This window comes from Fulmarus glacialis, unplaced genomic scaffold (assembly GCF_000690835.1).
Source record: "Fulmarus glacialis isolate BGI_N327 unplaced genomic scaffold, ASM69083v1 scaffold45188, whole genome shotgun sequence".
In the NCBI taxonomy this organism is placed as follows: Eukaryota; Metazoa; Chordata; class Aves; order Procellariiformes; family Procellariidae; genus Fulmarus; species Fulmarus glacialis.
In genome coordinates, this window is record NW_009229732.1 from 391 (window position 1) to 24611 (window position 24221).

The 24221-nt window shown below is 36.6% G+C and overlaps 1 protein-coding gene across 1 annotated transcript; it reads left to right on the forward strand.

Annotated features, from left to right (window-relative positions):
* The first annotated feature begins 319 nt into the window (after positions 1-319).
* On the forward strand, positions 320-23019 carry CIR1 (corepressor interacting with RBPJ, 1). Its single transcript, XM_009583957.1, has 9 exons — positions 320-410; positions 946-1019; positions 2223-2236; positions 2330-2385; positions 2758-2806; positions 3014-3131; positions 18084-18190; positions 19639-19724; positions 21437-23019. Exons 1-9 carry the CDS (start codon positions 322-324, stop codon positions 22161-22163), a joined length of 1320 nt encoding a protein of 439 aa, XP_009582252.1. The 5' UTR covers positions 320-321; the 3' UTR covers positions 22164-23019.
* Positions 23020-24221: the final 1202 nt, after the last annotated feature.

A 24221-nucleotide genomic window follows, 5' to 3' on the forward strand; every position in this document is an offset into this window, starting at 1 on the left:
GCTGTCGCTGCGGGGAAGACAGCGGCACACCCGGGGTGTTCCCTGAGCCTGCTTTTTCCTTTGCATTGCTGAACTTTCCCGTGGCTTTTTAGTTCTTAAATGTTGTTTGGAGGTGTAGCCTATCAAAAATGCTGTTTGTGTGAAGTTCATTTGTTGAAATGCTGGATGAAAATAATTTATTTGATGTGATTAGAATGGGAATTTTCCCTTGTTAAATATTTTCAATAGACTAAGCCAGTTAAGTATTTATACATTAATGCGTTTTGTGGTGGGTTTTGTATTTGTTTAAAGTAGAAACTTACTTGTTTTAACTAGGTATGGATGGCGGAACAGAAAATATCATATGATAAGAAGAAACAAGAAGAATTAATGCAACAGTATCTTAAAGAACAGGAATCCTACGATAATAGGTGAGAATTGGCGTAAGATCACATACTTCTTCCTGCTGTCTCTTGTTTTCATGGCAGTGAAGGACATCTCATTGTGGGTTGTTTGAAATACTGTCTCCCACTGACCGTAGTAGTAGGAGAGGACAGCGACTCATAAATTGGTGTCTAATTAAGCAGCGGTCACAACGACTTCTTTCAAATGGCTTGTGTGTGTCATGTAATTAATTTCAAAATATGTTACATTGCACAGAACAGCAAGTAACCTTGTATAGCAACATATTTGGATCACACAAAAATCTGTCCTCCATAATTCTGTGGACATGGAGTTATGTTTCAGTTGTGACTGACATGTGTGATTTTTGGTACACAATGGAGCACGCAAAAGTATTGATTGGTCCCTCACGGTTTTTTATATTCAACTTATGGTACTCAAATTAACAAATGCAAAAAATGCCAGTTATTATCACAATTTCCTGCTGCACTTTTTTCTTTTAGTAAGTAATACCAAAGTGAATATTTTGCGTGTAATACCCCAAACTCTGTCCTTTTTATTTAGATTGCTTATGGGTGATGAGCGTGTGAAGAATGGTCTTAATTTCATGTATGAAGCCCCACCTGGAGCAAAGAAAGGTATTTTGGTTTCCTGATCGTGAGCAGACAGTACTGCAAAGCTAAAAACCCTCTGAAGAAATAAGCATAGTGTCTTTTATTTTAAAATAATGTGTTCATAGTGAGGTAATGCTAAAAGGTATGATTTTTAGTTCTTCCTGTGTGAATATGCAGAGATATATAGTATGTAATAATTTTGATCTCATGATATTTTAATTTCCTTCAAACTGAGAATGGTTGGGTTTGGTTTTTTTTAAGCAACAGTTCAATGTGAAGGGAAAAACAGATAAAAAATCTTTCCTGGCAACAGCACAAATTCTGTCCTTGACCAAAGGTGTTTCTTTAGCCAATTATGAAGCCATTGGATGAGGAGGACTAGACCTTACGAAGGCAATGACTCAGACAACACAAACCTGTATTTTGGCCTACTCTCCTTTTTAGAAATAGCAAGGTCACTTTTGCTTAGAAGTTCTGCCCATAATTCAACTTGATGCATGTCAAGTATAGGAAATACCAAAGCAAGAAGTTAATTAGTGGAAGTTTTATAAATAATATATACTGAGAATCTGTAGTCAAAAGTGCTGGCTGACCTGACTCTGGTGGGTCTGACTATGACTGTATTTGGTAGATTCATAAACAGGAGTTACTAAGTACCTGGTGGATACTCATATCAGTCACTTAATTTTAGCAAAATCTGAATGTAAGTGCAGAACTAAGAAAACACATTCCCTTTAAAAGAAAACATGTTCCCTTTAAAATGTGTCTTTTCCATTTGCACGAAAACCCTTGGAAATGCTTGGATGGGCTCATTCTTGTACAGCAAATTTTGCAGTTATTTAACTTTAAAAGCTCTTAAAGTAATCCCTTAAGCTTAGAGAAAATACAATTTAAAGTAGTGATTTTTGCTAAAAAATGTTTTTTTTAAGATTTTAAAATTAAATATTGTTGCTACTTTTGCAAAAAAAGTTTAAAGTTTGTTGTATTTGTGTATCAGATCAATATAGTTTTAAAAGATAATTCAGGTTTTACAGTATTTGTAACCATATACTAGAGGCTGATTATTTATGTATGCTCTATTTAAATAAAGTTACTTTCTGGGTATTTGCACTACTGTATTAGTATAAACCATAAAGTGTTTTGTCTCCAGCTTAGACATTAGCTGCATTTTACATGTATAATTAATGTATAATTTCTTTTCTTTCTATGATTTCTGAAAATTCAAAGAGGAAGCTAAAGAGGTATTTCATTACATCATTTCTTTATGTTTTCTTCCTACTTACTTAAAATGTACTTAGAAAAAATTCAAACTTACCATGTTTTCTGTTTTATAGCAAGAAGGAGAGACTGAGTACAAATTCGAATGGCAAAAAGTCGCCCCTCGTGAAAAGTAAGATGTCTGGATTTAATCCAAATAGAATTTTTTTTTCCTTTTACTTACCTTTTATAGTCTTTTCTTTTTTTTTCCTCCCCCCGCCCCGTTTTATTTTTGAGCAGGTCACTTGTGTAATCCTGTCATGTCCTGGCAGTTAATTAGTAAAACCTGTAAACCTGGAACTATTTCCTTGATCAGCTTAGTTTTTGTTTGAACTTTACATCCATATTTGAAAACACATTAAAACTAATGTTTACCGGAAGTATATCCCTGAAATGGATACACACTTAACAATAAAAGGTAGTTTTATATATGATGGTTTTTAAAAAAAAAAAAAAAAAAAAAAAGTGGATTAAGTATTTGTTTTCTTTTGTGTTTGCGTAACAGATATGCTAAGGATGATATGAATATCAGAGATCAGCCATTTGGTATCCAGGCAAGTTACATAAATTTCACTCTGTGGATGTCTTGGGTATATTTCAAATATTATCTAACTGCAGAACATTCACATGGACTCTCTTAATTTTATCATCTGTTTCTCAGTGAGTTTAAAAGCTTCTCTTATGCCTAATAACATAGAAATTTCTGTAAGTGTTAAGCTGTGTTGTTAACTAAATTATGTCAAATTTTTTTTTCCTTTCAGGTGCGGAATGTGAGATGTATTAAATGCCACAAGTGGGGTCATGTAAACACTGATCGCGAATGTCCCTTATTTGGCCTTTCTGGAATTAACGCGAGTTCAGTCTCCAGTGATGGTTCAGGTAGGCAGTGAACGTCTTTAAAGGTGCTGGTTAGAAATTTTGGGGGAACTCATCACATTTAATTTTAAAAGGTTTAAGTTTATCGTATTTCAAAGAGTTGATGAAATGGGGAAAATGCTTCTTCATTCAAAATGTCAGATCTACAATTTCAAGTTAATTATTTCAAGTGACGGGGACCTAATTTTCTAATTAGTAACACATTTTAAAAAAGATTCCGTAATGCCTGTTGCTTTGATTCTATCTGTGGCAAAAATTCAGAAGCTGCAATGAGATTGTTTATATCGGAATGGCAATATCTGCGTCACCAAAAAAAAAAATTAATGGATTATCAAAGACTGTCCCAGTTCAGATTCAGGCACACTGCTTGGAAAAGCTGGAATATATCAGTATATCTTTGTTAATCACTTGGAAAAAAGGAGAGGTTTGGTTTTTTTATATATGTGATTGTGCTTCTATAAGCGGACAAGCAATTGAAACCTAGATTTCCAAATGCCTGGTTTCCTTTCAGCTGGCTTCTTGTTGCTTCCTGAACTACAATTTTTTTCCTCTATTAGCTTTCCTATTACTTGAAGTCACGCAGCATTTAGTGTTAGGTGAGGTTTAAAGAAGTGGATATAATCATTCAAATTGAATAATTTTTTGCCTAAAATACTTTGTTTTCTGTAAGTTGACTTAAGTTTGTAACACTTTTAAGATTCTTAAAATTGTGGCACGTTAAAGAAACACCTGGTAACATGGGTGAGTTTTCAGACTTGCTGAACTGTGCTTTAAGATAATGTGCCGTGTTGTGTATTCAGTTTTGCAGGGATACCATTACAATTGCACACTTGATAACATCTGGTTTACTTCTGTCTTTCCTCAGGTTATCTATTTTATATAGCAGTTCTTAGTTTTATTACATATTTAGCCTACCAACAATCTTGCTTTTCAGAATTAGATTACCTAGATATGTCATTTCTTTGAGATGAGGCCTGGAAGACTCAAGTTAAAGGAAATAGTGCCTCTTACACTCCTCTGCTTTTAGGCACTGTCTGATGATTATACCATTGTATTAGCCATCCTGTAGTTAATATTCTCAGCCTTTCTATTTGGTAGGTTATAACATTAAATCATTTTCTTGCCTCATTCTTACCTTAGAAGAAATTGTGCTTGGAGCGTTTGGTGGTCGTAGAATTATATTGTGCAGCTCTTACATGTCAGATACATTTCTGTGCTGCAGAACTCACTTTTCCCCCCCACCAGTTCAAATTGTGTGGGTAAATTTTAGGAGTGTTTGGCTGGGAAAGCGGAAAGTATTTGTACATGCTTGCACAAACTTGAAAATGGACTCCTTGTTATTCATAACAGTGTAATACGGACACTTCGCAGTGTCCATATAAGACTAACTGCTTGTTTCAAACCTAACAGAACTAACTATCTAGGTATAGGCAACATTTGACTGCTGTGGGTGTTTCCTAGTCAGAGATGTTCTCCGGGTAGCTTTCCAAACTCTCTTTCTGAGACTAAAGAGAGGGATTTAGCACATACGGTGAATTTTGCGTGAAGGAAAGTGCTGTAAAACTACTTAGATGTTATCAGACTGCGTCAATGCCCTCTCATTTTCAACTCTGGAACTTACAAGACAGTGTGCTGTGCTGAGCATAAACATTTTTGCAGTCTGAGGAAGGATTTCAGGGAGTAGGGGTGGGCGACAGATCAGGGTTTGTATATATAATTTGTAAGACACTGTTCTTGGATTTGAATAGTCAGCTGTAATGATAGTGCTACTTTCTCTTTCAGGGAAACTAATGTAAAAACACTGTAGGTAAAGTTTAAAATAATTTTAAGTTCTTGATTTAATAGCAGATACAAAGCTTATAGGAAGTGGTAATATTGATAATTAGATCATCAGATAAGGTTGTCTGCTTTTTCTTAATGTCAGGTATACAATCCTTTCATCAACTTTTCTAAAACTTCATCTGATGTAATAACAAGCTAAATTATGCTCCTTTGACGACTTCCAGAAATTCCATGTATGTAAATGGAGCACTACAGTTAAGTGAGAAGACAAGTTATTGAATTCACTGATTCTCTTAAGACTCATAATTCATCCATGTGGTGTGTTAGAGCTTATATCACACATTAAAAAAAAACAGCCTGATTTGTTTTAACTAAACCCTGACACCAGTCTGTGTTGTCTGTAATGTTGTGTTTGTCTGGGAGTAAGTAATTATCTTTGCATTGCTGAGTGTTGTTACAGTGCTGCAGATCTGCAGTTAGCTCCATAAAATTAACCTACAGTCAGAGTAAAACAGTGTTTTTACATTTCCTAACGAGACACTGCGACATTAAAAAGGCAAATTCTATCATGTTCTGATCAACACTCCCCAACAATATAATCTTGTCTTGACCATTTCTTTTTATTGCTCTTCGTTTCCTCTCATTACTTCTACTTAATGCTTTGTTACTGGTCCTAATGCTGAATCGGTATCCACCTCTAAAAACCTTCTTCTGTTCCTCTGTACAACACATCTCCTCAAGCTCTGCTTCTTCCTGCTTCTCTTTATCAGTAATTGCATGCACTCCTAAGCTGCTTTTATGTCTCTAGACTACTTATTTTCTGATTATTTTATAGTACTGCAAAAACATCCGTTGCCACACTGTTCTTACTTAGATTGGCTAGAACTGCAGAAAATACTGCTTTGTAAGGGACAGAGACTTTTTATGGTATCATCTTTTTATGAAACCTTTCTGTGTTTCATGAACTGATGATTAGGTTTAAAAAAACCCCAAAAGCACTTGAATTGCTTCCCCCCCCCACCATGTGTCACAAATAAGTGTCTCCTCATGCTTAGAAAACTGGTAAAAAGCATGTAAATAGTCCAGAGTTTTCATTTATTGTGATTGTCAGCACCAAAAAAAAAAGTACAAAACCACTTGGCTCCTAAGGTCTGAACTCCAAAGAACAATTTTTGTTTCTAGAATGTGGAAGAAAATACGTGTCTCTGAAGAGAACAATGAATAGGGATTTCAAGGAATAAGGAGTGATTATTTAGTATACAGCAAGTCTGGAATGTGTATTTAATTTATTTGACTGTTTTTTTTTTTTTAATAGCTAGATGTGGCGGGGGAGAGGGGGAAATGTTTGCAAGCAGCTCTCAAGAAAGAGTTGAAAAATGTTGGGCTGAATTAGTAGAGCAAATAGTACTTTTAAAGATCAGGAAGTAATTCCATATGTAGAAAGTCATCTTTGAAAGCTTGTTGCTAGCTTGTGTGTCAGGAAATTGAAATATAAATATTGTCTCATAAATGAAAGGGTGCATCTGAGAAGTACAGATATAATAAGGAATAAAGGTGAAACCAGAATAAAATTTTAGTACAATAGTGAATATACCAGGACTCCAATTAGTTTATGAAATTAATTGTATTAGAAGGACCAAATTTAGGCTATAAATCATTGAAACTTTTTTTTTTTTAAAAAGAGCAAATCTTTGGAAACTTTTTATAAAGTCTTTGAAAAGAGCTCTATTGCTTTGAAGTGATTTACTTGGTAGCACTTTATTTCCTCTGATTTGTAGTCTTTTCATCCTAATAAAAGATGATCTTGCATCCTTTTTTTGCAAACTGAACTGAGTAATTTTTTTCTAGGTAGTGTGTGGTAGTTACACTACCTAAATTTAGGTTAGGATTCTTCAAACTTTGAAAATACTCTCCCTTGTTAGAGCACACCATGCATCAGCACAGTGTTGGAAGATGCTAGTCCATGTACTGCAAACCACTCTGGCTGGTAATGAATCTCTAAGCAATCAGTGCTTGGGAACCTTCTGCCTCATGGTTCTAAATCTGATATTCTAAGGACATTGGCATCACTAATTTCTGCAGAAGTGGCTTTTAAGAAATGGTCTGGCTTCCCTGTAGGAGACTTCTAACAGGCCTTGTTCTTCTGAACCTTGTTGTTGTTTTGCTTTAGAGAAGCACACTTAACACACAGGAAAATAGATGACTTTGTTTTGTTCACTGCTGTCTCCATGCATTTATCCAAATTCGTTTCTATCCACAGATCAGTAATGGTAGAAACTTAAGATGCTCTGCTGTAAAGAAGGACTGAAACGTATCATACATACAAGTTTAGGAACCACAGGAGAAGTTTATTATATAATAATTAGACTCATGACTGAGTTCCATCATGTAATAACTTTGAAGTCTTTAAAAATCTCTAGCGTAGAAGGGTAACTGCTCTCAGGAACATAACTGAACAGAGTTCATTAACCTGGAAAGGAAACAGGGTAGTTTAGCCCAGGTAGGCAGCTCAGCCCCATACAGCCGCTTGCTCACTCCCCCACAGCAGGATGGGGGAGAGAAGCGGAAGGGTGAAAGTGAGAAAATTTGTGGGTTGAGATAAAGACAGTTTAATAGGTAAAGCAAAAGCAGCGCACGCAAGCAAAGCAAAACAAGGAGTTAATTCGCTACTTCCCATCGGCAGGCAAGTGTTCAGCCATCTCCAGGAAACCAGGGCTCCATCACGCGTGACGGTTACTTGGGAAAACAAACACCATCACTCTGAATGTCCCCCCCTTCCTTCTTCTTCCCCCAACTTCATATGCTCAGCATGACGTCATATGATATGGAATACCCCTTTGGTCAGTTGGGGTCAGCTGTCCCGGCTGTGTCCCCTCCCAACTTCTTGTGCACCCCCAGCCTGCTCAGCGGTGAGAAGCAGAAACGGCCTTGACTCTGTGTGAGCACTGCTCAGCAGTAACGAAAGCATCCCTGTGTTATCAACACTGTTGGTCACAAACCCAAAACACAGCCCCATACAAGCTACTATGAAGAAAACTAACTCTATCCCAGTACAAACAGCGGTAGCTGCAGTATTGCTAACAAATCTTTATGCATGTATAAAGGATTGGCACTTACCTAATTGGAGGGACATTTTCATCAGCAAAAGCTTTTGACAGAAAAGGAGGGTAAAAAAATTGTTTTATTAGTATAACCAAATTATTGAGTTAAAAACAGCAAGAGCAGCCTTTCCCCATCCTTCCCTTTCTTCCTCCAAAAGCTGGGCCTTCAAAGGTCTTAGTTGAATGGTGACTTCAATTTAATAAAAGCCCAGGGGGTAATGTATATTTTTTTAAATGCTCAAATTGCTGAGTTTCAGTAGGATGTAGACTATTTGAACGAAAAAAAGTTTAAGTAATGCAGAACCTGAATTCAAGAGTACTTGATACAAGTTCAGTTTGTGTTTTGTTCTAATTTTCAGAAAGAGAGCAAAAGAAAATGTCTTGTTTCACCTCAGACTATTGTTTCAGCCACAGAGGAAATGTTTCAGTTAAAATGAATGAAAATGAATGAAACTCCTATATCTGATTTAGTTGCATTATCTAAAGTTCCTGTTCTGTTTCTCTTTGAGGAAAAAGAAGAGTTATTGATCGTCTACGTACATTTTTTTTCACATCATAAAATAACCGCCAATATAGGCTTTTTCTTCCCATAAATTCTATAAGCTCTGATTCTCTTATTTCAGCAGAAGGATACTTGTCTATGAATCTTATGTGAAGACTGCATTGTAATCTTTCTCTTTGCACATAAACCGATTGGCAATTGCTGTTTTGGATTCAGTGTTGAGTATCTTGTATGCAAAGACTAGTCATGGACTTGAGTTTACTCCGGTGGAACCGCTGCAGGGGAAAAGCATGTCTGTGGCACAGAACTGTGTTCTGTGAGAAAACACTGCTGTCTTTCAAGATCTGACATACGCTGCAGCGCTCCAGCAAACAAAACTGATTATGATTGGTACCTTAGCTTAGGCATGGTGGCTTGGTTATTTTGCTTCTGGGACCATTTTACTAATCTAGCTGGTAATTCATACCAAAAAAAATAATAATCTTACCATTAAAAAAAGCGCCTATTGAATAATATCTCACCAGTGAATAGAGATTATTTTTGCAATAAGGCAATTTCAGTGGATGTGGTTATCATGGGATAATCACACCCCTGGGGTACAGCCTTGTCTGTGATCTCCTAGCAGTGTAATTATTTCATGATAACTGCACCCCCTGGTGTTGCATTATTTCCATTATGAAATTCTTAGTTTTAGATATAAAGTAACTTTGATCACCAAAAACTGCAAAGTAGTGTTAGAATGTTCCAGCTGTGAGGCTTACAGAGACCAACTTACAAGATTTACTTCTCCTTTACAAAGCTAAATTAGGCAATCAAAATGCTTCTTTGGGCTAAACTGATTTACAGGGTTTTTTACTGATAAAATCCTAACTTTCAAAGTTCAGACAAGATGAAAATATGTGGTTCTGACTTTATGCGCCACTGTGTATATATGCATATATAAAATACGTAATATATACCAGCAAAAAAACCCAGGTCACTAGCATCTAAAAGTTTGCCTGGTTTTACAATACTTTTTTATCATTAACCAGCAGCAGCTGATGATTTTTTTTTATGCTTTTCAGTGTTTTTTTTGTGAAGCCTGAAAAGCCTTTGACTTTACTAGAACAGAGACTGGTAGGTTTTCTATGCAAAATGTTTTGAAGTAATACTGTTATTTCACTTCAAAATTGCCTGCAACTTTCTTGGTCAGGTAAAGCTAGGACAAACTAAATACCTCTTTTTTCTCCCCCCCACCCCCTCCCTCCCCCTGCAAGCAATCTGTCTTATTCAATGAGGGTTGGGGAGGGGATTGCTAAAAAACTGTGAAAGCTTAAATGCTTACAAGTTTTATCATATGCTTTTAGAACAAATAACCTGCTGGGAATCTATTACTGTCTTATGAAGAAAGGTATTACTATCTTGAGAAATAAGGTTAGTGTCTCAAATGGGGAGGTAATTTTATGAATGGTGTAGTTAGAAGAAGAGGGTTGCTAAGATGAAAAAAGGTTCTTATGCTCTTGACCTATGAAACCTAAGCCTGGAGGGTGCTGGGCATCCTTCTCTGCTCTGGACTACTTTGAATGTTTTACAGCCGACTGGCTCCGTGTGTGATCTGCCCAGTGAAATTACTGAGAAGAAAGAGAGGACTAGAGGACTGTAAAGTGATTAGCATCTTGTGGAAAATTCAGGCAAATGATGGTAACAATGTAATGGAGCAACATGTATATGTATCTAGTGTCTTAAGGTCTTCGAAGAAGACTCTAGGTATGTCTATGCAAATGCAGCCTTCTAAAGACTCATTATCAGCTCCCAGAGTTTGTGCCCTCTCTTTTCATTGCCTGAATGCCCGAAAACTAATTGTGGTTGTGGTTTCCATCAGTCTGTCACTTAGTGTGCTCAACTGATCTTTAGCTTTTGGGTGAAATTCCTTTTCCTAGTAATCATTGAAATTATCAGTCACATGGAGACAGCAAAAAAGGAAATCTATGTCTAAGTTATACTATGTCTATACCTCACTGCATTTTTTCAGTGACAAATACGGTACTTTTTTGTTTCCCAACAGATAAAAATCTGCATTGTATCAGGAATGCAGGAATTGATTTAAGTGTTTTCTTGACCCTATAATAACAAAGGAAAGGTATTTCAATATGTTAACTGTGAATATTTGTATAAATGGTCATCTGTAGAAACATACAGTGTATGAAACCTTCCTTTATGATCTGCAACTGAGACCTTTGACTGTGAACAGTAGGAACCTTGACTAAATCTTCACAGTTTAACTGTGACAGTTTAAGAACTGTCACATTTTAGAATAATCCTCCATTTATGTTTTAGAAGCCTCTGTATTTGGTGTGAATGCATAAAATAGAGATTTCTATTAGAAGTCTTGGGCTTGGCATTTAAGCAATAAATATGGATTCCTATAGCAGCTTGATAATGTTAAATGTTTTTTATACTCAAAAAAAGTAAAACAGGAAACTCAGGATTCTCTGAAATACCCTATGACAAAAGCATGGCAAATTATACTGAATTTTTGTGCTAAAGTGTTAAATTCAGTTAAACTGCAGATCCTCTGAAGAAGAGCTAATTAAAAGCCAGAGGTTTTTTATTCATTGCTTTCTCTCAATGCCAACTGCAGCAGTTGCTTTTAAGTGTAAATATGGTCTGAATGCAGTCATCTCTGAAATAGATGAAAAAATTATTAGTAAAAAATGATCAATCCTGAATTAGTGGAGGCAGCACAGATTGCTACGTTCTTCATGACCAGGATCCTGATCACATAATTTTGATAATAGCTCTTTGTCCTTTAGATAAATAAGTGTCTACTCTTATTTCTGTCACAACCACAATAAAAGTTCACAGACGATACAGTGTGATTAGGCTCAGTCTGTAATTTTTTTCCATTTTTGTTCAATTTCCTTTTAAGCCATATAAAAAAAAGACATGTGAAACTCTGTGGAGAGCATAGAAAAAGTATATGGATGTATTGACAAAACTGTCTATGCTAATTTTAAAGTTAGTTTCTCTTTTAAAGCAAAACCTAAAAAGCTTTGATCATATATTATGCTTTTGCTACCACTCAGAGAAGGCAGCATTTTAAATTCAGAGTATATTGATCCTTCATGTGATTGTGTGCTAAACTAAAACCCACCAGCAGAATGGTTTTCTAAAACCTAGTTAATGTGAAAGAGCTGTTTGCATATTCCCTGGAGTATTTATTCATCTCTTTTTCAACAACAAAGCATCGCTTTAGTATCACTGTTATGTAGAAAATCAGATTTCAATTTGGAAGAGTTATGGCCTCATGTTGTCCAAGATGCATATAAGAAAGAACGAAGACAACATGCTTTAGGCCTACTTTGTTAACAAAAATTATGGAATAATAAAGGATAAGCCTTGAAAGTGTCTTGTCCTTGATTCATAAATTAATTTTTAAACATGGTAGAGTGGAGTATACTGAGTGTGACGTATACTGACGAATTGATAGAAGATATGCCAGGGTGCTTTGTTTACATTTGCGTTCATGCAAATTATCTCTTTATTACAAAGTCAGGAGAATTCTGGTGGTATGATGATGGTGGTATTTTTAGATTAAAATGATTACATCTGTAAACTAAAAGATGTCCCACACCAGAACACATTCTCAGGAAGGGCTTTTACTGTAATTTCCCCTGCCACAGGTGGGAATAGTGGTTACACTATTACCGCTTCTTATCTCTTTGGTTTCCGTATGTATTCCACAGTAAAAATCCATTTAAAACTTAATTGATTGCAAAGAATAATTCAGTTTGCTCATCTGCCCTGGTGACAGCAGTGAAAGCTTTTATCAATAAATTGCACAGATACTGTCAAGAACTACGCATCATGAGTAGATAGAAGTAAAACTGCTATTTTTGGTGATACTGGCAATCATAACATTATGGTCTGTCCTTACTGCCAGTGAAACTGTTGCAGAAAAAGTGGTATTTAATCACAGTCGTTATGAAAAGAGGTTTTAGCATACTGTTCTCTAGTATTAGATAATTTGAAAAAAGTGCTTTAGACATTTTAATGGAGGCCTGCTAGATGGTGTGTTACAGCTGACGTTGTTCTCCTGAGAGGAGTCCTGTGCCCATGCCTCTTGGAGGAAACATTCTGGCAACAACAGTGTGTTATGTACACTCTGCATTTGTAGCTTCAAGAGAAGTACAGACAGAATCGAAAATTAATTGCAGCTATAGGTTTCTCTTGTTTCTGGGACGGGAGTGGGGGTAGTAATGCAGGGTGAGAGAGCTTGCTGTAAGCTAGGCATTTAAGTAATTGAAATCCAGAATTATATTTCCCCCCCAGTTGTTCAATAGAAGCAGAACTGATTCTATTAAATTGATCTCAGTTAAGTGTGAGAAGAAGTTGGAGTGCTCTTTGTTATAAAAAAGCAAATTTACAATATGTTGTTCAAATCCTAGTATGATATCCTTCTGCAATCCAGTATAATTGATGCTCATATAGGCTTCAGAAAAAATCTATTTACAGCTCTTCTGTTTATTTCATTGTACGAATATTATAAAGATGCACCAACAGCTGTCAAGCAAAGATTGCACTCACGTTGTACTTTGTGAAGACTAAAATCATTCTTTTCACACTTCATTGAATGGTTTGAATTTCCAGATTTTGTGCCCCAACTCTTCGAGTCAACTGAGGTATCTGGATTTTTTCCATAAACAGTATCTTAAACAGAAGATAGCAGAGAGAATTAATGCAGCAAGAACTTCTGTGGGAAGTAAGAAGCAGGAAGAAACTGTAGCCTATTTGCTTGACAACACTATTTCTTGAGAATTACAAAGGCCATGAAAAAAATCCTTTGGTGGGTCTTTAACTATGGAGCTTCTTTTGTGCAAGCCTTTAATATAATTTTAAGTACCTGTAGCTGTAGAAAACTTAACAAGTTGTCAGTTGTCTTAATGCATAAAAATAAGTATGATATCAGCATGCAATTAATTCCACTATATGGTAAAAAGCTTTTCCAAGACTATGAATTAATTTTAAAGCAGATAAATGTTTTAGTTTTAAACAAGTGTCATCTGGAAAAGTTTTAAAGGGTTTTTTCTTTTCTTTTTTTCCCTATCAAAATGTAAATTCCAGAAAATAAGTTTGACAGTCATATTCAAAAATAGCAAGGTACTGTATTTGACTTGTTTCAGAAAGAATAAGAAACAGATGATGAAACATTGTAACTTTGAACTTATTTTTAGTTTGCTGATGGAAGAATGTTGAGAGACTAGTTGTCAGAAGTCGTAGCGATCAGCTATTTTTGCAGGATTCCTGTATCTAACGTTCTGTCAACTCGTGGCATAGTGTCATCTCTAGATGTTTTCACCTGCTTGAGATCATGCAGGTAGCTTCTTCACAGACTGTCTCACAAGTCCATAAGGAATGTATATATGAGGACATCAGTTTTCATAGTATACAAGGTATTTTTCTATGCCTGATGTAGGAGTGATTTTTTGCAAGTTGATGGGTGCTGTTCAAAATACTTAGCTAACATCGGTTCCCAAGATTTCATCCAACTGAAAGCCTTTCAGCTCAATCTCACAGTCTGTTTTACAGTTTATGACTTAATTGAAACTTAACCAGATGAACACACATGGCTATTAGGTATACTTAGTATTGTTTTGTCTGAAGATCTTGGAGGGTGAGGAGATAAGTGTAGTCGTAAGCCAAAGACGGGCTGAAAAGATTTCCCTCTTTGGCTTACCAGGCAAACCAAGTTTGATCAGGCTGGGCATAGTCATGTCTCCAACAAGCAGGACTCCACAATCAATTCACACCAAACACAGGAAGAGGCCCTCTACCAGCGAGTATACTGATGGCTCCAAGATTTAAGCTTTAGTTACTAAATAAGGAAGCCAAGGACACTTCTGAGAAGTTGAGTTTTTCAAACCTCTGTTAAGTGAGGTTCAGTGTTTGGGGTTTCTTTTACAGTTTTTGTCTCCCTTGTTTGTATTAGCCAGGAGAAATCCCCTACTTCATTTTGTAGTGTGGAAATGGGAATGCGATTGTTTGCTCATACATTTAGGCATCTTTTAAGACCGTGTGAAGAAGCAGCCCAGAAAGAAGTGTGTTAAAAGCCTCAATGCTGTCACATAAAATAGCTGTGCCCAGGAATCCTGGAAGACCTCAAATTGTCACTGGTATTTCAAAGAAAAGCATATCTGCTTATCAAAATCATTAAAGTATAAATCAAAAGCAGTCTGTTGAGGCATGGATGGGAAAAGAAAGTCACCAAGCATTTGATTCCTTTGACTCCAAGCAAAGGAGATTAATTATGAGAATAAAAATTTTCTTGATTCTTGTTGTGTTGCAGAAAGTAGACAGTAGTAGAGGTTTGCTATTAAGCCGTGCAGCCATTGTCAAATACAGTTAATTGAACTTCTCGGCCTGGACTTGTAACCGGATAGAAAACAGTCTCTTTAGACTTGCCAGATCAGATACTGTTTTCTCCCTACTGTGGCCTAGCGTTGCTACCTGAACAAAGGTAGCAATGCAGTCTTGCTGTCACTGGGCAGCAGAAGTTCAGTGGCATCAGCTGTTCAGAAAAAAAGCGTGAGCAGGTTCGCCTGTGTCGTCCTCTCAAAAATGTTAATGTTTTTTAAACTGCAAAGATCACATGCTGCGAGAGAGTCCTCCATAATCGACCGTAGTGGACAGCGTGCTTGTGTCATGCCTGGCTGGGGTCTGCACACAGAAGGGTTGTGAAATAGGACTGTGTTTTGACTCTACTTTCATTGATGGGGTTGGTATATTTTCTGAATTTCATTTCCTAGTGTTTTCTAAAACCTTTAATTACAGTAAAAGTAATATATGTAATAAAGCTTTGTGAAGATTCTTGCATCTCCTCACAAGCTAGGCTGAACCTGAGTTACTGTTTCCCTCACCACAATTAAAGGGAGACCAAACCAGGAATGATTTATTTCATAAACCACTCTCAAGGTTCTGTAGGTGCATTTGATGTAACTTGTATACATCCACAAAACAAGAATAACAGTGATTTGTTAACCGTCCTTGTCATGGTAATACCACATTGCAACTAAAATATTGTAGATGGAGCTATGAATGTCTCCCTGATGTCATTAATAAACAAGGAAACAGAAGTCATATAAATTTATTTTTAGCCTGTCTTGCTTTCCTTCTAAGCTTACCTGTGTTTTTATTTTTTAAACCTAATGCTGATTTCACCTCTAAAAAGCATATGGAAGCTAACTCAAAAGTTTGCATGCGGTTGTGTGTTGGATCCCAGCTTGAGCAGCCACTCTGACAGGCCTCTTGTTCACTGGTATTGATCTGTGCGTTACAGCACAGCTGACATCCATTGGGCACAAATGCACAGAAATCAGTAGCGTTGTGCATTCATTATAAGCTTTTTATGTAAAAAAGGAAATAATTTTGCTTACCTCTTTCTGTGTTATGCATAAAGAATGCCTGAAAGGTTTGTTTCTAGAAAATAATTTTGAACTGTGCTTTTGAAGGCTGATATGCCTTCATGCCTCTCTGGTCTCGATTCTGCCCATAGTCCTCGTATGGAGCCACAAAGTTAGGGCTTCTGTCTTAGCTGTTTTGCAAATCTCCTGGATAGATTTGGACAAGTTGTATTCCTCTATTTATCTAATCACGCTTATGAGAATAATTCGGTATCGAATACACATCAAAATGTGTGCAATGCTGAGACACTGAAGGGGGAATAGCTGGTTAGGTTACTTTGTTAGGCAGTAGTTCTTACTGCCTTTGAATAACAGGGATTCCAGGCTTCAATCCGGTCACATGTTTTGGTTTCTTTGGTATGGTGAAATCTTCTTTCATGACTCTACACTTTGTCTCCATTCAGTTTCCTCATCAGGAATGAGGTATACAGGCATATACAATACATACAAATACAGGGTATACAAATACCTCATATAGGGTATTTGACTGAATTGTATGGCTGGTTTATGTGGCCTTGTCAAATCAAGACATCAGCTGGTACCAAATTCTGTTGTTAGGTTTCTGTCTAACGTCGGTTTCTGTTCCAGCCAGAGTAGATTTGGGCAAGCAGAGCAAGGTTTTAAATTTGAAATAAGCAAAAATGTAGACACTGGAGCCCATATACATTCATTAACTGTCAGTGAGCTTACATTTACGCTGTAACACATAAAAAGAAAAAACACTTTCGGTAAAATATGGGGGGGTGGAAATAACCCCCTACTTAAAAAAATGTAAACTCAAGGAAAGACTAAAAGGTATCTCATTAGAAAATTCTTTTGCCTGGCAAAATAAGGAACTCATGAAAAGAAAGTCAGTAATGCAAGAGCTCCTTAAACCATTTTCAGAGTTTTATCTTCTTCCTTCCAGCTTTACACATAGGCCTGTTTGTTTCTGTAAGCAGTGTATTATACAGGAAAACTAAGAAACAGTTGAAGTTGACATGTTTTTTTGAGAAAGTGCTATTTTACTTTCCATATATTTTCCATAGTAAAAATCTCACTTTCCATACTTTTCTGTTAAAAATTTATGAGTTTTGTTCATCTCCACAACTAAGAAACTCTTAAAACCACAAAGCAGGATCAGTATGTTTCATAAGACTAGTTAATCTTATCATTTACAGTTAGTTTACTGAAGTAATAGTAATTGTGTGCTCCATGCTCTATTTTATATTTCTTCTAGTTTAGATTTACCTTATACAGTAGCGCTAATTCATTGACAGTAAGGTTAGTGAATGAACTGGTAAGGAAGTTTATTGAAAGTGACCTAACAAAACAGTGTATGTTTGAGGTGAAGAAAAAGTACCTAATCAGTCACGTACATGAGGTTTTGATGATCACAGGTATTCAATTAAAACAAAAGAGTGAGTTGCAGGGTTTATAAATTATGCAGTCAAGTCTGAATGATCCAAAATACATCCCATATTTTACTCCTTGTTAGATGTTTGCAAAGAAAGATAACGTGCCTAATCCCAAACACCTACTCTAATGCAATATACAGCGTATTTTTTAAGCTGATAAAACAGAAATCTCTGAGGAGATAACAGCCTAGAGACCTGGCAGATCTGGGGGTCCCTAGAATAAGTAAGAACATAGATCTTTTTTTCATGTATTTATTTATTTTCTATATGTATAGTGAGTTTCTAATAATGGCTACTTTTTACATTTAAGTTCAAAAATTTGTGTCATTATGAAAAATGCCTTATTAGTGACATATTAGAAGTGCATTTTCCCATTGTTTTAAGGGAGAGGAGGCACCTAAAAGTCTTGCTTAATGTGCTTTCTTTAGGTTTCCTGTGCTGCTTTACTGTAATAAAAATATATTACTAGACTTACCTAAATATATTGTTTTCAACATGACAAAGTTACATAAGAGAATCCCCTTATACTTAAAGAAAAATGCAATTATTTTCTATTCTGAATCTCCAGACTGCTGTTTTAGAAAATCGTATCTGATTATTTGCTCAGCAGAAGATTATTGAGTTGATTTAGGTGTGATTTTACTTAACAAAGCTTCAACTGAATTCCTACTGTGGAGTCCAAAAAAGGTAGAGAGATATAAATGATACATTCAAACTGTGATTTTTGTGAACAGGGCCATCAATGCACCCCTCGGAGCTAATAGCGGAGATGAGAAACAGTGGGTTTGCACTGAAACAAAATGTACTGGGGAGAAACTTGACCGCAAATGATCCATCACAGGTAATGATCTTTTTACCAGTAAGCTGAAAATGTCTATAAATCTAAATATGATTGCTTGTGAATTGCTACTTAATGTTTTCAAATATGCATATCCATAGGAAGGCTGAATAGCTATACCAGTAGAAAAACGTCCAAAACCTTACTGTTTTCCAGCTTTGATTCAGTCAGAATCTAAATTACTTCTTTTAAAACCACATATAATAAATTAGACTAGAAATTGAATTTTTCATAAAGGGTATGGTTAGGGGTTTTGCTACATACTTCTGATGCCATGCTAGCCTTTGGATGAAGTTTGAGGAAGTATACACAAATAACTACTGCCAGGAATGCTATATCTGAAGATTTTTTTATTGACTTGATTGACTATTGTTACATCTATTATTTCTGGGAGTGAAAATGTTCAATTGTCTTTACTTAGGCTGCACAAGGTACATTTCTAATTGAGGTGCTTTAATAAAAATGTAAAATGAAAAATTCATACACACTCCTAGAGTGAGCCACCATGAAATAACCTTTGTTCGTATGGCAGGATAGTCAAACCACTAGTAAAGAGGGGACGACAGCCTTCAGCTGGTCTTGGAATCTTGAGTAAATCAACAATTCATTGTGTCTCCACAGATGGACGTACCTTTGCATTTAAAAAAGCTATGTACCCCAGAAAAATGTAGCATATGGGCACTGTTAAATGAATCGCAGAGATATCAGTATGTTTGGTTTATGTTAGGTATGGTGGGGTTTTTTTGGAAGAGCTTTTTAATCTTTATTTCTTCTTCCCTCTCCCGAGAGTGGCTAAAATTAAAAACATCACAGTGGAGAACTGTAGTGTACCAGATGCATATAATTTGAAGAATTCAGGGTCTTCAAAGTAGCTATGCTTTGCTGATTGCGTTACTGTATGTAGATTATATGATTACAGTATTTTGCATTGCTAGAACACTTTATGAACATTTAAAGACTAATAACACAACAGTGAGGTAGATGTGCTAATACTCCTTTTCCTAATGACTAAACCGAGACAGAAAAGTAATTTGCTTAAATTACTCTGGGTTCGAGCAGGACTAGCATCTTACCTATTCATCCAAGCATGATAACAATGGAGTGACTTATCCTGAGGAATCATGTGGGCTCCAGAATTGGCTCATTTTTATTAACTATTTCAGAAATGTTTAAACCCTAGCAGTGATTTTTTCATATGTTACTAATAACTCCTGTTGTATAACCCCCACATTATAACACCTACTCAGCTTTGAGACAGAATGTGGGGGTTTTTTTCGCTTTGTAGCAGGTTTGCTGCTCTTTCCAAAGAGTCTTAAGCTGACTTAGTAATACAAATATATTTGTGCTTGTGCAAAAATAAGGTACATAGAGGCATCACTTTTAATACAGAAATCTGAATTAAGAGATTATTTTTATATATAAGAACTTAACGTCTTACCACGTTTTCCTAGGAATTTGTTGCAAGTGAAGGAGATGATGATCCAGAAGTTGAATTTTTAAAATCACTGTCAACCAAACAAAAACAGAAACTTCTAAGGTAATTTTGGTACTTAGTGGAGGGGATCTGTATCACCAGTAGCTCTGACTCCATGATTGTCCCTGTAACTCTTCTATGCCATTGAAGAATTTAGCACCGTCAGTACGGAAGAAGATCAGCTTAGTTTAACATACACTTGACCACAAATGGCATTATGCAGCATGGTTTTTCAATCCGGTTGTTTCGTTTTGATCTGGCTGTTCTAATCTAGTTGTGATGCCTTTGCACTGGGGCTCGTTTCCAATTTAACTGGGATACTGAAATAATAATAACTGGCTCACTGAAGATGCTGTCAGTTGCTATTTTAAAATATTATTTTGCACTCCATTGTCTACAGTATCTTCTTTCAGGATTAAAAATTCTATGTTCTTGTTTACTGGTTTACAACTTGGCAAAGTTTGTTACATTCTCCTGTGCGGCTAAACTGAACCTGATGTTGCACCCCAGGGCCAAGGTTAGCCTAGTTCCACTCTGCTCTCGGATCAGGGGTTATAGTTTGCTGCTGCAGCAGAGGGAGATTCCCGTGGTTTCGTAGTTCTAATAAAAAGTTAATGAGGTTTTCATTCTTTGCTTCTGTCCTACTGATTTCATATGTCAGGTGACTTACATTTTTTTTCTCTGTTAATTTGGAACATTATCTTAAAATTACCTGAAAATGTTTAAAATGAAAAATATTAACTACTGCCTGGTAGATCCCATACAGGTTTCACTAGTTAAAACGGCCTTTTAGGTTAAAAGCCGTTCTATATATGCGAGTGGGAGGAGGGGAGAAAGGTGAATGGCTAAGCAGGTACATGAGTAGGTAGGTACGTATGGTATTTGCATATATAATAAATCATTCTCTGAAAATGGTTGGCATATTTTATGTTCCTTTTAAGTAAGGAATGTGTATGTAGTTCGAGTAATTTAAAACGGTATTTTGTTTTAACTTCTGCAGGCCCAACACAATGAAATTATAATACTTTATATTTTGAAAATTGAAGTTCAGTAAATATTTGGGTCCTTTAGATTTTACTAGTCTGAAGGGATTTTTTTTTTTAATATACTGAAAGTAGCTTCACTATTCAGTCACTAATTTTTTGAGAAGAATAAAGCAAAATAAAAAAAAATAGGTGAAAGTCAAATAGCAGTGAATGCACGAGCATGATGGAATATTGTACTTACGGCTAGAAAATGTAAATTTCTAGTTGTGACAGAAGAAGTTGTTGAAAAGATCTGTATTATTTGCCTGTAGAACTTGGAGACATAGGCGTTAGAGTCTCAGTTTCCATCATTAATAGAAAGTGAATGCTAATTGCATTTTTTCATTTTCAAAATCTCTTATCAAAATGCACAAACAAAAGCAGCAATGATTTTCTGAAGTCTCCAGAGCAGGCTGACAAGGAAAAAAAGCACTACTGAATGTATTTATTCCTCGTTACAAGGCCAAAATTGACATATCTTACTTACCTTTTTTAAAATTAAAGAATTAAAAAAATCATATTCCTCCTGTTCTGGGAGAGCAGCTGTGGATTACAGGAGGATTCTTACTATGGTTAGTATCAGGTTAGAAGTTTAAAAATAATACTTTGCTGAAAGAGGAGAGTGTTTTTAGGGAAAACTATTTACTGTGTAGGTCATCAGATGTAGTGAACTTTAAAAGACAATGACTTTGTGATTTACAATATCTTAACGCGTCTGATTGCGCTACTCTTCTATTTTGAAAATAAAAGGAAGTTGGATCGTCTGGAGAAGAAAAAGAAAAAGAAAGACAGAAAGAAGAAAAAGCAGCAAAAGAAAAAAAGCAAAAGTAAACACAAGAAACATAAGATGAGATCCTCTTCCTCATCCTCCAGTGAGACTTCAGTAAGCAGCAGTGATAGCGAGTCTGACAGCAGAGATAAAGCAGCGCAAAAGAAGATGTATTCTAAGAAAAGAAAAAAAGACAAGTTTTCAGAGGCTAGCAGCAGCAGCGATTTAGAAGGAAAGGCAAAGACGAGGAAGGAAAAACTTTATGAAGATCTCTCCAGTAGTCACGGTAACAAGGACAAAGATGGGGAGAAGTACAGGCTTTTAAAGCAAGACAGTTCTGCGGAGAACAACAAATGGAGCTCCTGTGAGGGGGAAAGAAGGTCCAAAAGCAGATACCATAGCACCAACAAGAGAGAGACTGAAAGAAAGGAGAGGGGTAGCAGAAGCCAAAGCATGGATGAAGGGAGCAGGAGAAGCCCTTGCACAAGTCACAGCAGTTCCAGGCAAAGGCAAATACGAAAAAGTCTGAGTCAAAGCCCTGGTGAAGAGTGGCACAGGAAAAATGAAACCAGAAGCCCCAGCATAGATGTGCACAGAGAGAAGAAAAAATGTAGAGAAAGCTATGGGGACAAGTGCAGTAAAGTAGAACACAGAGAAAGGAGCAGACGCAGTAGAAGCAGAAGCAGAGAGAGGAAAAAAACCAGATAGTGCAGGGGACAGGTGCAAACAAGAATGTCTCCATTTTTTGAAGAATACCTTTAACAAGGGCTCAGTTATGTATTGTTTATTTTCCAACCTCTGTAACTAGCATTTCCTACATAAAGCCAACAGCATCATTTCTGTAATGTTGGAATATTTGTACATTAGGTATAAATGTTACGGTATTTTTTTTACTGTATACACTTGTTGGCAAATACCTCTTGTATACATGCAGTAATTCATAGACCTGATTTTAGGGTTTTAAAATCTTTCAGAGCAGTATGTGATATTCTTGGTTTTGTCAATGATGATTTCTGTTTAGATGCAACTGTGAGGGGAAGCAGAGAGTAATTTGGGAAGAGTCCTGGGATATGTTAAATGATAACAAACGTTTGAGATAGTTCTGGATAAAATTACTGCTTCAGATATCAAAACATTGTATTGTAGAGAGTGGGGTTTTTTTTCATACCGAAGCATTTTTCCTAATGTTCCCTGTAAGAGATCAATTTCATGAGTTAAAACAACAGAGAGACATAGTTCACGTAAGTGTGTAGCCAACATTTTTTGACCTCCTGGAATGTACAACTTGGTCAGGGCTATCTAAACATCTTGAACCCCTGTTGGTATGTGTCAGTACAATGTCAAGTTATTGTTCAATAATCTCTCAAGACATGAAAAGAATATTTACTGCCTCAACTGTTTCAGATTTTTCATTGTTTGTGGTAGGAAGTTAACGTAAATAGTCATCCTCTTGTTTTCATGGAACAAACTTTCTTTTTTAATGATTGTCAGTCGTTTTCTGCACACATCGTTACGAAGATGAACTTCCATAATAAAATACCTTATTCTTTAAAAATAGTAAGAATTGCCTTCTTCTCCAGAGTTCTGAATCAGTCCAAATGCACAAGGCAACACTTCGCAAGGTTTTTATTGCGAAGGAAATGCTTCTCTTGCCATTTCAGGGTGGCAGATGGGAGTACATTAGATAGTGGACAGGTGAAAAGGCGTCACCGTACTCAGTATTCTGGCAAGCAACTTTCTTCCTCTCCTCACTCACAGGACAAATGGGACTTTCTTTTATTACCAGTCCACTTTTACTTCTTAAAACAGTCACTCAAGTTTTTCAATATCACACGGAGTATAATATATGGTGGAAGTGACCTGGCTTATCTTTTAAGCACATGTGAATGAGTTTGAAAGGGTGAGCCATTAAGGGATGTCACCACCACCTTTGAAATGCGGTTGCATTAGGTTGCTCCAAGCGTTACTGCTGAAGTAGCTGGGAGTTAAAGGGCACGCACAATTCAGTAGAGTCGGGCCCTATATTAATGCGCATGTGGAAGCTCTGATCTAGGAAGAACAGGAGGAGGCTGCCAAAACACCTCTATGAACAATCTAAACAAAACCTCTTGTGAAGAATTTATTATCCCTCTGTGTAAGAGAGGACAGAGTAATGTGATAGGGGAAAAGGCTTGTTCTGGTAGAACATTTTCATGTTAAGTGCAGCATGTAAGGTACGAGGAATAACCAGTAAGTAAGTACTGGAAGGTGCCTCTACTCCAAAGAAAGGTCTCTTGCTTACAGGTCTGCCTGATTGTTGTGTGTGTGGCACAGGAATCTGCCCACCAGTGTCTCGCCAACTGCAATGCAACTAGCGTCTGCCTGAAGAAGGAAGGACAGCTCGACACCTACAGTTCCAGGCATTTTTGTGGGCTCTGCATTTTATTTGTTTGCATGTAGTTAAACTGTATGCTATGTACATCTTGCCTTTTTGCATAGGAGAAGATTGGCAAAGGGCGTGGGTTTATTTTGACGGATGGCCATTGTGAATGAAAATTAAACCGGAAGAATAGTGACATTTTGGATGTATCTGTCTCAAAGACTACCTGTTGAAGAGCTTTGAAACAGAACACTCATCCTTGCGGCACCTTTCCTGCTTTCGGTGCAGCCCTGACAGCCCTGGGGCAGGCCGGTGCAGCCTGGGAGGAGGAGGGTCACTGCTCCCGGTACTTTCCTCGGGCCGGTTTGTTCCACCTTGCCGGTACGAGGGGCGGCCCTCAGCGCCGG